Raw genomic sequence first — 13,691 nt, forward strand, 5'->3', positions numbered from 1 at the left:
CACCACCCAGACCCCAGTGCCGAAAGCTCCAGCCTCGCCCATCAGCTGCCTGGGCTGACACAGCATCCCTGCGTGTGGAGATGCCCTCAGGCTTCTGCCAGTGCCAGTGGCCTCGAAACTAATATGTAGGCACAGGATGAAGGGGGCAGTGAGATGATTACCCAGATCTCCCTGCATAGCTGGGTGAGGAGGGGACAAGCACGAGTGCCAGGCACTGGTGTAATGCTTTATGTATGTTTTCTCTCATTTAATAGCATTCCCCTTTTACAGATGAGGAAACAGCCTCAGGGAAGTTAAATGACTTCCCAAAGTCACAGAGCCACTGGCTGGTAAACAGCTGGGTCCCAACTGGGGTTTTCCAACTCCTGGGCCCAGACCCTCCCCACGGGGCCTGTTACTGGATGCCCTGGACTGACCACCCAGCACGTCACCAGGGGACCTCAGGGCCCTATCACCCAAAGACCACCAAAGCACTGTGCCCAGTCTGCACAGACACATAGTAAACAGACAGACAATGGGCTTCATGCTACCATTTAATGGCCAGGCCAGCACTGCCCAGATGATGCCCAGGCCCCAGTGGGGAAGTCCTCCCTCCTAGCTGGTATCCCCTGAAAAGCCCACCCCAGCTGGTGCCCCTCAGCCTCACGAGCAGCGTCCCAGTCCAGTCCCAGTGTCAGGGGCAGCCTCATCTTAGCTCCTTCAGCAAGCTGTTGATAGAGCCCAGGAGTTCCCAGAAGTAGCCCTCATCCTCGCCATCCTGGACCTCCAGGGCAGCCAGTGCCTGGTACTCAGCCTGGAGGGTGACCAGCGTCCTGTTGAGCTGCGGGTCCTGACGGTAGCGGTCCCGACAGGTGGCCAGGAGGGCACCCAGCGTCTGTAGGACCTTTTCGCGGGCATCGTGCTCTGGCAGTGCCAGGAGGTGGGCAGTGATCTCGCACCAGCCCTGTTCCTGAAGGCCTGGCAGGAGGTGCACCTGGCGGTACTGCTGCAGCTTCTCTGGGGACGTCTCCCGCATCAGCTCGGCCTCCTCCTCAGCAAACATCTGCCATCCGCATGGCCAGGGGCCGGGGTGTGGGAAGGGGAGAGAACACACAGAGAGCAGTTAGCCCTGCCTTTCAGACTCGAAGGCACATGGCTGACCCATGAGTCTGCACCCTCTTCCTCCTTCCCCTTGGGCCTCAAAGGCCCTTCATGGGAGAAGGCCAACTGGACTCATAGCTTCACACATGCTCTCCAGCCCATCCATATGTCCACCCATCTCTCCATCCATCCACTCATCAAAAACAACTGTGTAATGTGCCAGGTGCTGGAGAAACCAAGATGGAGACATGGTCCCTGCCCTCAAGGAGCTCAGGATCTAGCAGGAGATTAAACATTAACTGAATAAGTCCTAAATATCATGATACATTTCATCCAGCAGGGTGGTGTGAAGGCAGACAGTCTGGATTCAAATTCCTGCTCCACCACTGACAGCTGAATGACGGAATGACCTTGGGCTAGCATTTGCCTCCCTAAGACCCAATGCCATCATCTCTCATGTGGAGGAGAGGACGTAACCCCTTCAGGACTGTTGGGAGGACTCAGTGGGACAGTGACCATGCAGCCAGTGCCCAGCACACAGAGCACACCCACAACGTGAGCTTCGCCATCAACAAACGTTAGCTGTACCAGCAGCAGCATCACATCGCCATCACAACTACAGATCCACTCCCTCAGAGGAGTTAGGGCATGGGCGACAGAGGAGGCTGGCATTTCCCTGAGTCTTGAGGGGCTTGTGGGAGTTGCCCAAGGGGACAAGGGTGGAGGGTCCACACACACAGGAGGGTTGCGACAATAGGCCTGGGCCCACCTCATGTTTGAAGACCAGCAGGCTGTTATGGTCAATGGGGCACGAGGGCCAGGCTGGGGCCCAGAATGCTCAGAGCCCTGGGCGTCCCTGGCCATTATGCTGAGGGCCTGGGGAGTTGAGGAAAGTTTGGGCAGGAAGTCACATGCATGGCCTGTGTCTGGTAAGTGCAGAAACCCAGCCCCATCAGAATATGGTGGGAACCGATCCTGCCAGGCTGCCAGAGGCAGGAAAGGAAACACCTGAAACCTGACAAGTTACCAACTTATTTCACAATGCAGAGTACTAACCACTATACCACCACAGCAAGCCACCAGTAGTCTACCAACTTACTTCAAATGTCAGAGGAAGGCTATGCAGAGATGGAGGGTCGGCAGTGGGTAGAGATGTCCCATACTGGTTGTACTAAATGTGCTTGCAAGGAGAAAGAAGAAATCACTGCCCTAACTCCAGGGGAGGATGAGGCATGCAGATGACAGGGAAGGCAAGAGGGAAGCCCAGAAAAAGATCAGGGGCCACAGTGGACCACCTGATGGCTTTGGCGATTGTTGGAGCTGGCAGAGGAAGCAGGGGAGGAGGGGGGTCAGCATCCTGGGACAGAAAAAGCTGAGAGGGATGTAGTAGTCCTTTCCTAACCTACTCCCAAGTCCTGCCAGCTCCACCTCCAAACACATCCCAGTCCTCCCAGCTCTCTGCCCCATGGGCCCTGCTCCTCACTGCACTTTTGCAGTCCCCTGCCTCCCGCTCCCAGCCTGCATCCTCCAGTCCTCTGACAGCAGACAATGTGGCACAGCCCCAAACCCTTCACAACTTGGCATTTCTGATGATAAAGACTGACTCCCTTCCCTGGGACTTGGAGGCTCTTCAGGATCTGCCCCTGCCTGCACGTGGGCGCCTCCCCACACATGCCCTCACTCTGGCACCTGTCACACTAACTCTCCCCCAGGACCTATGTATGTGCAGCTCCCACTTCCAGGCACCCTCTCACCCAACACTGACTCCACAGTCAACTTGACTCACCCCTCATTTCCCACTCAGCACCTCCTTTGACTCCTCAGAAGAGGTTAGGGCCCTGATCATAAGCCTCCAGGGCCTACATGCTCTAGGAGGTTCTCTGATAAATGTCTGCCTGAAAGCACCAGGAGGGCAGGGACCATGGGGCTGGCACAGCACTGGCAGGGCAGACGACCAGTCAACACTTGTGGGAGGAACCAGCGGGCAGGTCACCTCTGCGGCCCTTTGGCTCCAAGAAGGCACGAGAGGACGTGGGCTCATGACCACAGGAGGGCATCCCAGCTCTGCAGGAGCCCAGACGTCAGGGCACAGTTTCTTAGTGGAGGGCCCACCAAGAGCCAGGGGACAGAAGAAGAAATGCCTGGGGTCTGGCAGACCACAGAAGGGGTAAGCCGGTGAGCCAAGGACCCTAACAATCTGAGAGGTGGTCCCACACTCTCATGGGAATTCTGCCTCCAGCTGCCACCTCCCGACACCAATGATGCCCTCAAGGTGCATGGCACCCCCCGGTTGGCAACCTGTCACACCTCTACCTTCAGGCAGCTCTGGACCCATCCCCAGATGGGTTTGGCTAGTTTGACTAGTTCTTTATTCTCTCTGAGAAACCATAAGAACAAGAAGCCCTGACTGCCTCAAGTGTAAAGTATGGCTGTCATCTGTTCTAACACTCTCTGGCTGAAACTCCTCCACGGTCCTCCTCCTGCAGGAGGATGGCTGTCTCCATACTGTTTGCAGAGAGACGCCACTCCCTCCCTGATCTTCACAGCACCCCAAAGCCTCAAAGGCCGGCTCCGGGGCCAGCTGACTCAGGGGCCTGCCTCTCACCAGGGCAGCCTTGGTGAGACTGCCAGTGGTAGCTCTCCGGGGATGAGGCAAAGTCACAGGGCCCGCTACGCCAGGGCTGAGGGCAGCAAAGAGACACCCAAGTCACGAGGGGAAAGTGATAGGTTCCTCCTGGGAAATGCCAAGCCTATGTACATGTCCTTCCCCTGGCTTGCTGGCCCACTCCCAGGATGTCAGCTGTGCCCCGGCCTTATTAATTGGACGTGAGGACCACATGGCTGCCTGCTGTTCTGAGAAACTGGGTTTCTGCAGCTTAGAGGGGTGGAGGAAGAGAAAGGGGGAGAGAGGGAGGGAGAGAGGGAGAGACTGAGAGACAAGACAGGACAAGAGAGACAGACAGAGTGAGTGAGTGCACACACACAAAAGCCAACAGGTGGAGAGAAAAGCAGCAACAGACAACCCTGATCCTTGGCCTGAGGCCTGGGGGTAGGGGTGCACAGGGGAGGGGCAGGGAGGAAGGGCTGGGCCCCTCTGCCTCCAGCATTCAGAAGTGGTTTCCAGCGGCTGCCCAGCCCTGCTCCACTAATCCGCAGTTGGCTGTAGGGAGAGTGTGGCCCCAGAGAGGCAGCTGAGAAAACCCTGCCAATGCTCTCTGCAGCAGCTGAATTAAGAATCAGCCCTGGCTGGTTTTACCCTCTCCTTAATTAAGACACTTCTCAGGCTCACAAACACCAAAGTGGTCTGGGCACCAAGTCTCCTCCCAGATGGCAAGCCCGTGGGTCCCTGGGTCCCTCAGTGGCAGCCAGTCTGAGTCCCTGCCCAGAGCCAAAGCTCCCAGAGAAGGCACCTCCAGGTTTCTAGAATCTTAAGATTCAGCATCATTCCAGCCCCTGGCTCCTCAGTCTCCTGGCTGCTGTGATGGCTCCCAGACACAGCTGCTCCATCCCACCTGCTCCTGGTCACCCGCACCCTATGTTTCAGCCAAATGACCTTTTATTCCATGAAGGGCTGATCCTGGCTGTTTCTGGCTTCTGGTCACACTGACCCTTCATCATGCTGACCCCTGTGCTTGCACACTTGGCCCTGACCACTGCCAGCGCCCCCTCCCACTCCTCACCAGCCCTCAGGTTTTAGCCCAGCAGTCACTTCCCACAGGACATCCGCCCTGACATCTCAGAAATCCTGGGCTCCACAGCATCCCTGTCTGCCCAGCTCAGGGCTGGCATGTTTGCTCAGGATACTCAGCTATGAGGATGGAGGGAATGGATGGAAGATATGGGGAGGGGGGAGGGGGGAGGGGGGAGGGTCAAATGGCCAGAAACAAACACAAAGCAAAGTGCACGGGAGGCAGGACAGGCCTGGGCACTCACCTTCTCAGTGACCAGGTCGTAGAGCAGAGTGACCACGCGCACGGCCAGCACCTCCATGCCCTTCTCCTGGACCAGACTCCTCAGCACCTGCAGCCCCCCCAGCTTCAGGAACTGCTGCTGGGCATAGGGGAAGTGTCGCAATAAGGAGCACAGGGCAAATAGAACCTGGGGAGGCACAGATCCAGATGGGTGAGGAGCCACAGAAACTAGGCCTTGGGGCAGGCACCCAGAGGTGCCACAGCTACCCCAGCCCAGCTCCCATTCTTCCTGGCCCCACCCACCACCCTTGGGTACAGCTCACCCCAGCACCCAGGGCTGTGAGAGCCAGGAGAGACATCAGACACCTTCAATACCACCCAGGGGACAAACGGAGGCCCAGGGCAGGAAGCCAGGGTGTTGAACCTGAGACTGCACCATGGGAGCAGGCCTCCAGACGCCTCACATGCTGCTGTGCTGCTTTAGGCGAAGGGGACCTCTCCCCCTACGCCACCCAGTGGATGGCCACTCAGGCCCCCAAGGGTGATGTGAACAACCTGGAAAGGGACCCTCGCCTTTTAGGCTCCACAGGTGTGCTGGGGTCTGGGCGGGAAAAAGGCAGCAGAAACAAACCTTCTTCTTTGCAGTGAGAGACTGCTCCGTGGCCAGAACGACCAGCAACTTCTGCAAGGCTCCTCCCTCAATGGCTTCCACCTGGACCTTTGGGTTGCTGGAGGGGGAAGCACAGGAAAGCAGGACTTTGCACCTACTCACCAACTTGGGGGTACGCCCCTGGGCCCAGCCCAGGTAAGAGGGCTACCACCACAGCAGCCATCCCTGGGGAGGAACAAGGTGCACAGGGGGTGTTCCCACTCCGGACAACCTAGAACTTATCTGGGGAAACAGAAACAAACTGGTGTAGGTCCACCTGGGTACAATGGCCTATGGCACAGACAACAGGGCCAAGGGCCCCAGGCCAGTGTCCACTCCCTATCAGCCAATGGGCTGGGGTGATCTGGGAATGGAAATCACCTCTACCATTTTAAGATCCCTCTGATGCTAAAGGTGCTACTTCAGTGTCCCTCCTATGGAAAGCCTTCCTCCACGCTCCTCAAGCCAGCCTTACGTGCTTCCCCCTTCCATGATCCCAGGTGCATCACACTCCGGGGAATCACTAACGATCTGTTCCCTTCAGGGTGTGGAGCTCCAGGGCCAGGGACCCCTTCCTCTCTCTCCCCTCCTGGGTGGAGCACACAGACAGTATGGAGTAAACACTTATGGGAGGGAGGCAGGCAGAAAGAACAATATCCAGGGAGCCTTTGCATCCCTGAGTAGATCCCCAAATAGGACCAACCCAGCTGCCTCCCTGCTGGACTCTCCACTATGTGACAGCGGCTACTATGATTGTCCCTGTATCTCAGCACTCAGCACAGGGTCTGCCATGGCGTAGGGCCCTGGACAGTAAGGAGTGAATGAAGCAACATATGTGTACAACCATGACTGCATCAGCCAACAAATGGGCAACACTGAAACACAAAGAACCCAGAGCTGCCTCTGGAACTCCAGTCCCCATTCTGGGCTAGAGAAAGAGTGATGAGCTTCAAACAAATATTTCAGGCAAAGCTCTCATGGATGAAAGGATGGGGGTCCTGGAGGGTGAGACCTCCTCTAGGGCAGGGTGCCAGACAGGGACATGGCTGGGAACCCCTTACTTTCTAAGATCAAACTGATGATGAATTAAGGAGCAAGTGCCAAGTGCAGGGATCTGTGTAGTTAGGCCTTCGAGGAAGGTCAAGACTCCCTCATCAGCAGCCTATGAGGCCTCAGAAAAGAAAGGTGGCAGGCATGTAAAAAGCCTGAGACCAGCAGCAAGGGGAGAGGCTGGACCAGAGGTGAGACAGTGGCTGTCACCCTCACCCAGACAGCAAGCACACAGAGGGCACCCAGTCTCTTCTGGGCTCTGGCTGCCTTATCTTAGCATGGCCACCACAAAGTACCCTGGAGACCCAAAAAGCACCTGTTTCTCCTAACCCCCAATCTTAGCAGGGGGCCCTCAGAACATCTTGGAGAGTAAGGCAGAGTACAGACAAATCAGAGAGTCGATTCCTGGTCCAAAACCCAGAGAAAAGGGGAGGCAGGTAACAAGAGAGAGAGCACACTGCTTGCTGCTCACAGGAGACGGCCTGGCACACAGCAGGCACCCCATACAAGCGGGCCAGATGGTACAGCAATGGGGCCCAAGTGAGTCCTTGATGGTCCACCCACTACTCCTACCAGGCACCAGCTTCAAGGTTCGAAGCAGACTTAGCACATGGAGCCAGTTTTCCTGCTGTAAAATGGGAGGCGCCTGCATCCCTCTGCATCTTCTCTGCAAAAGGATGCGCAGGGTGGGTGCCGGCCTTTCCCACTGCAACTTCACTTGTGTCTGAGGAGCAGCCTGGAGATGCACTGGGGTCCCTGGGGAAGAAGGCTGACAGCTCCTCTCCAGACAGGCAGGTGGGCGCCAATGCACAGAGTACGGAGCTGAGCCTCTTCCCTGCCCCCTGCTCCCCCAACTTGAGAAAGTCAGCTGCTTCATCAAAGCGTGAGTTAATTAGGGCTGTCTCTGCCGTCATGTGTCTGAGGAACGCTCACCCACAACAGGCAGGGTCTAGGAAAAGAAGTCGACCACGCTGAGAAATTCACACAAACGTCAAACGCAGCCTCCCAAGGAAGGGGGGCTGTGAGGCCCAACATCTCATCAGCCTCAGGGAATAGCACCTAGGAGCCCCATCCCCAGTGGGCCTGCAGAGTGGCACAGACAAGGCCCTCCAAAGACGTCATGTGAAGCTTCATCCTTGTCTACAGATCTGCTGAGAACAAGACCCAGAAACAATCACCTGGCTAACCCCAAAAGACAAACTCAGAGCTCAGGAGCAGAGGGGCCTCCAAGGAGACCCAGCCTAAGCAGCTCCCAGAGTAGCAGCCCTGTCACCAACTGGGGCAGTACTGGGAGAGGGGAGAGACATGAAGAATACTGGGACTCTGCCCACCCAGGTTTCACCTGGTAGAAGGGGAGAGAAGACTCAAACCCCAAAGGGAACCACAGCACAAACAATAAAACAAACTACCAGGGGCAAAAGGGGAGGGCACATACTGTGTAGGCAAGTTCCTAGGATCCTCCAGAGAAAGAATAAGCCAATGGGAGTAAACAAAAGATGCCAAAAGCCAAGAAGAGATATGGCTTCCCCAGCATTTTTGTCCATCAGAGCCCCGATGTGAGTTAGAAAGGGCCAGAAAGCACTGTCCTAGGAAAGATCTAGAGGCAAGGCACTGGCCAGGCAGTTGCTCAGAGAAGCCCCATGTGCAGAACAGATCCTTGGGGACACTCAGCCTGTTCTCTGCCACTCAACACTCAACAACACTCAACAAGCCAGGCTCCACACATAGGAGAGACACCACACCACCATATCCTACTTACAGGTTTCAGAGTGAATAAATGAATGGCTATGTAACTTTAGGCCGTACCAGGTGGCTCTGAACCTAAGGTCTGTGGGGGTTCAGAGAAAGAATAAGAAAGTCTGGTCTGGTCTCCCTTCCAGGAGGGCTGCCTGGAAGAAGAGAGACTGCAGAAGACTGGAGTACAAGTGAGGAAGACAGCCTGTGCACCAGACGACAGGCATGTGCTCAGGGAACAGCATGAGCATGTACAGAGAGGCAAGAAGACCATTCAGTGGAAGGCTGCCCTGAAGAATCATAGAAAACGGGGCTGAGGAGTGCAGCTGACTCCTGACACAAGGGCAGGTCAGGCTGCGACTGAGGATGGGGAGACACAGGACCCATATCCTGCCCAGCAAGTGGAACCTGCTCCTGCTTCTCCTTCCTCAACACACGCAAGGCAAAACGGGGAGTTGGAAACAAGCACTTCTAGGGCATACAGACACAAGAGAGGGCCCAGGAGAAGGGCCTGCCTCAGGACAGTGACCCCGGGGTGGGAGATGAGCTGGAGGGACACTCTGAGCCAGGCATAGCCCACCATTCCCAGGTCAGGCCGACTCTGTTACACCGTGTGTGTCGGTATCTGCCCAGCATCCTTTCTTCCTCACCAGGCACTGACACCCCTTTCTTCCCTTCCACTGATGGCTGCCTCTTCCACTCCTTGTGGTCCTGAGGGGGCAGGTCCCAACCCAAACCATCCCCATGGAGGGAAGCCATTTAGAGTAGGAAAGAATAGAACTCAAACACAGGAGAAGTAAACCAGAGAGAAAAAGGGAAAGCCTGGTGCCTTTTGCCACTTGCAAAAATCACTTTCATAAGGCAATGAATCTACTTTTTCACCTGCAGCAGAGTCCTGAAAACTTGGGTAAGTAGAGCAGGACCATGGGCCAAATGTGGGCCTGTGGCTGAGTGTGGCCAAGTGCGGCCTTAGCAGCCCTGGGCCCACACCCTGACTAGCTTAAATGAGGGAACCCACGTAACTCTGAGCTCTACCCCAGGCTTCAGGGCTTCAGTGGCTCCACAGACACATCAGGGGTTCCATACAATACCCTTCCGAAAAAAGCCTTTCAGTGCCACCCAGTCAAAGAGGCTGAGGAAACACAGCAGGAGGGTAGGAAAAACCAGGCTAGCATTTCCAGATGGCACTCAGTCCATCCAGGCAGGGACAGCAGAGAAGGGCTTTTCTTGAGCAATCTGCCCTAGAGGGGCAGACACCAACATGCTCTCAGAAACCCTCTCTCTCCAGGCAGCTCAGCCTTGGGCTCTCAATGCTCACTGCTATGTTTTGGGGGAAGAAATGCCCAAAATAGCTCAGAGTGAGGTCTACAGAATGTGCCAGGGCAAAAGCCTGGAGAACTCTTGGTGAGAATCCTGTAAACAATGGCTGATGACCTTGGGCAAGTCCCTTCACTTCAGTTTCTTCACCTGTGAGGCAGAGCTAAAACTACCTTGAGTTAAAGATAGAATAGCTAACGAGTGCCAAAATGCTACACAATACATTGTGACCGGAAGATTATAATTATAGTGGGTTTGCTACACAAAGAGGCCAGACCATATCCTTGAGAACACTGCTTTTATTCAGCCCAGATGCCCCAGGCACATGTATGCTGGCCTTATCCCCCTCCTAGCCTACAGACTCAGGACCGGAGCTGTGGCCCACGCCTGAGGGTGGGGGTCGGGGTGGGGGTGGGGGTGTCTTGCTGGCTGGAAGATGGGTGTCCTGACAGCTGGCGATCTGAGTGAGTTGGAAGGGCAGGGGCCTGGCACGCCTCTCAGCAACATCAGTGGTGCTGGTGTGCTCAAAGTCAACAGAAGGATATTAAGGACGTAGCTCGTCTCCAATGAGATAAATGAGAATAAACCTTGTTCAGGGCTAAGCTGGCTGGACTGAATAAATACCATTAGCACTTGGATTACTGGGACGTTCACAATCAGCAGGCGAGTCAGCTGTCTGTGTGCAGAGGGATGGCAGCAGCTGCTACTCTGTTAATCTTGGAGGCGGGGGGCGGGCAGGGTGCACGCAGAAATGGAAGTGATTGCATTCGCAGAAACCAAACGCTCTGGGTCAGGGTGACTGATGTGGGCAATATGCCAAGGGTCAGAGGTCATATTTCAGCTAACCAAGCTGAGCAAGTGTCTAGGGGTCATTGAGGAGGTGGTGGAGCTGATCTCAGGGTGGCCAGGGGGCTCATGAGAATGCTGCCCACTTCAGATTCAGAAGCTGCCCTCCTCCTTCCCTGTCACTCAGGACTCACTACATAATGTTCATGAAAACGTGAACATTTAGTTGTTCTAAAACTATTAGGAATTTCAAGATGGTGAGGGCAGAGCATTAAATCAAACACAGGCCCTTTTCAGTGTGGGGTCCTCTGCGATGCACAGGGCCATGAAGCAGGCACTGCTGGCACCAGGATGTGTGCACAGAAACAGGAAATGCACAGAAATCCTGCGCACAGGTGAATCAGAACAACAAGGGCTAAAAAGGGAGTTTGAATCAGTGGAAAAGGAGAAAAACAAAAAGGCAGAGCTTCAGGACGGGAAATAAGGATTAGGTTAACTGGTTCGATGGGGGCTGAGGAAGTACTAAGGTGAAACCCTTGGCGCAGAGCCTGTGTCATCCGGAGTTTCAGTCCAAACCTAGATATCAGGCTTGTCCACAGCACACTGGGGACATGGGACACATGGGGTATGTGCCCTCTCATGAATCCTTGCAATATTTCTAAGTAGCACAATTATTATTTCTTCTGTCTTAATAACAGAAGAAAAAGCTGCCATTGTTCTGAAATGCTCTCTGCGAAGATGCTGTGCAGTAGGGAAAGGGGGCACACCGCAGGCTTAATCATTTGTGATCCTGACTGATGACACTGTGCATGCTCATCTTCTTGCCCAGAGAGAAAGATTCCTTCTCCGATGGCCTCACCTTGTTTGCGCCCTAGCGTGTGGCCTTGATCACCTGTGAAACACAAGGACTTGCAGGATGTGTACTCCTGAAATAGGTTCGTTAGGGATCTATAGTAGCCTGCCATCTAGGGATTAATAGGGTTAAGCATCTGTTAATCAAGATGTGGACAGTTACCAACTTAAATAAAAACAGAATAGGTTCACCAAAAAAATAAATGCCACGTACAACTCTTCCACATGGAAGTGAAGCCCCCAGGAGAAACAAAACATCCAGCCTGTTACGAGCTTCATACCACCTGACTATGGTGGGAACCACATTAGGCCCCTCAGAAGTTCTATCTGGACACCGGAGAAAAGAAGGAGAATCATTGGACCCATTCAAATACAGTCCCCAACCAGATGCCAGTCATGTAAGCAAATGTGGGACACCCACAGTTCACCACAATGATAAAGCTCACAACAGTATCTCTAGAACCTCTTTCCAGACACAAACACACAGAATGATAATCTTCCTACCTCTGGAGAGACAAAGGGGCCTCAGAGAAAGGGGCACTGAAGAATCTTCTTGACATCTGGTAGCTCTCAAACATAGCTCTGCATCACAATCACCTTGGGCATTTTCCCCCTCCCTTAAATCATTTCAGACTGGGCACTTAAAAACTACTACAGAAAATTATACAGAAAAATAACCTACAGAAAAGTTGCAAAATAAAAAAAGACTTCTATCAAGAGTCACCTGTCGGGCTTCCCTGGTGGCGCAGTGGTTGAGAATCTGCCTGCCAATGCAGGGCACACGGGTTCGAGTCCTGGTCTGGGAAGATCCCACATGCCGCGGAGCAACTGGGCCCGTGAGCCACAATTACTGAGCCTGCGCGTCTGAAGCCTGTGCTCCGCAGCAAGAGAGGCCGCGATAGTGAGAGGCCCGCGCATCGCGATGAAGAGTGGCCCCCACTTGCCACAACTAGAGAAAGCCCTCGCACAGAAACGAAGACCCAACACAGCCATAAATAAAATAAATAAATAAAATTTGAAAAAAGAAAATGCTCCCTATTAAAAAAAAAAAAAAAAAGAGTCACCTGTTAACATTTTACTACATTTGCTTTCTCATTTTCTCTATGTTTATACATTTTTTCTGAAACATTTGCGAGTAAGTTGCAGATTTGATGTAACTTTACCTGTAAATGTATCAAGTGTGTATTTCCTAAGAACATAACCACAGTACAGTTATCAAAATCAGGAAATTAACATTGACACATGATCTACAGATATTCAGATTTTGCCGACTGTCCCAATAATATCCTTTTTAGAAAAATAATTTTGGTCCAAGGTCCAATCCAGGACTTACATGATGAATTGAGAAGCATGTCTTTGAATTTCCTTTAACCTTGACACACCCTTCCTTAGCCTTTGTCTTTCACTACATTGACAGTTTTTTTTGTTTTTTGTTTTTTTTTTACATTGACAGTTTTGAAGAGTACAGGCCAGTTGTAGAATGTCCCTCAGCCTGAACTTGATGTTTTTTCCTGATTAGATTGAGGTAGTGTCGGTTGGCAAGAATGCCACAAAAGTAATGTCTTGTCTTTCTCGGTGCATCATATCAGGAGGCACATGATGTCATTCAGGCTCACAAGTGGCTGTGTTCACTTTGATTACTTGATCATGGTGGTGTCTGCCAGATTTCTCCACTATAAAGATACTATTTGTCCCTTTGGAATTGATAAATATTTTGTGAGGAGACTCTTTAAGATATGAAGACAGCCTGTTCCTCATCAAACTTTCACCCATTAGTTCCGGCATTCATCAGTAATTCTTTTTTTTTTTTTTTTTTTAATTATGTTTTAGCTCCACAGAGTTTGTTTGGGTTTTTTAATTAATTAATTTATTCATTTATTTTTGGCTGCGTCGGGTCTTCGTTGCTGCGCGCAGGCTTTCTCTAGTTGTGGCAAGCGGGGGCTACTCTTCGTTGCGGTGCGCGGGCTTCTCATTGCAGTGGCTTCTCTTGTTGCGGAGCACGGGCTCTAGGCCCATGCTTCAGTAGTTGTGGAGCGCGGGCTCAGTAGCTCCGCAGCATGTGGGATCTTGCCGGACCAGGGCTTGAACCCGTGTCCCCTGCATTGGCAGGCGGATTCTCAACCACTGCGCCACCAGGGAAGTCCCCAGTAATTCTTATTTAAAATAATTAATACCATGATGTTTGTCAAAGGATGATATTCAAACTCCATCATTGCTTCTATCTGTATTTGTTGGCACTCTACCTAAAAGAAGTTTTCCTTCTTCCTCACTTATTCATTCATTTATATCAGTATGGATTCTTATTTAATCTA

At 53.0% G+C, this 13,691-nt stretch overlaps 1 protein-coding gene across 7 annotated transcripts in view; it reads right to left on the bottom strand.

Annotated features, from left to right (window-relative positions):
* Positions 1 to 220: 220 nt before the first annotated feature.
* The window catches only part of SIL1 (SIL1 nucleotide exchange factor), a 314,302-nt gene continuing 300,831 nt past the window's right edge, over positions 221 to 13,691 (bottom strand). For all 7 annotated transcript variants that reach the window (XM_007172237.2, XM_057540342.1, XM_007172240.2 and 4 more), the window contains exons 8-10: positions 5,623 to 5,719; positions 5,014 to 5,178; positions 221 to 1,042 (exon numbers count right to left, since the gene is read on the bottom strand). In XM_007172237.2, the coding sequence (XP_007172299.2) occupies positions 686 to 1,042; positions 5,014 to 5,178; positions 5,623 to 5,719 (619 nt within the window). In that variant the 3' untranslated portion in view covers positions 221 to 685. The remainder of the gene's footprint in view (positions 1,043 to 5,013; positions 5,179 to 5,622; positions 5,720 to 13,691) is intronic.

Source organism: Balaenoptera acutorostrata, chromosome 2 (assembly GCF_949987535.1).
Source record: "Balaenoptera acutorostrata chromosome 2, mBalAcu1.1, whole genome shotgun sequence".
Classification (NCBI taxonomy): Eukaryota; Metazoa; Chordata; class Mammalia; order Artiodactyla; family Balaenopteridae; genus Balaenoptera; species Balaenoptera acutorostrata.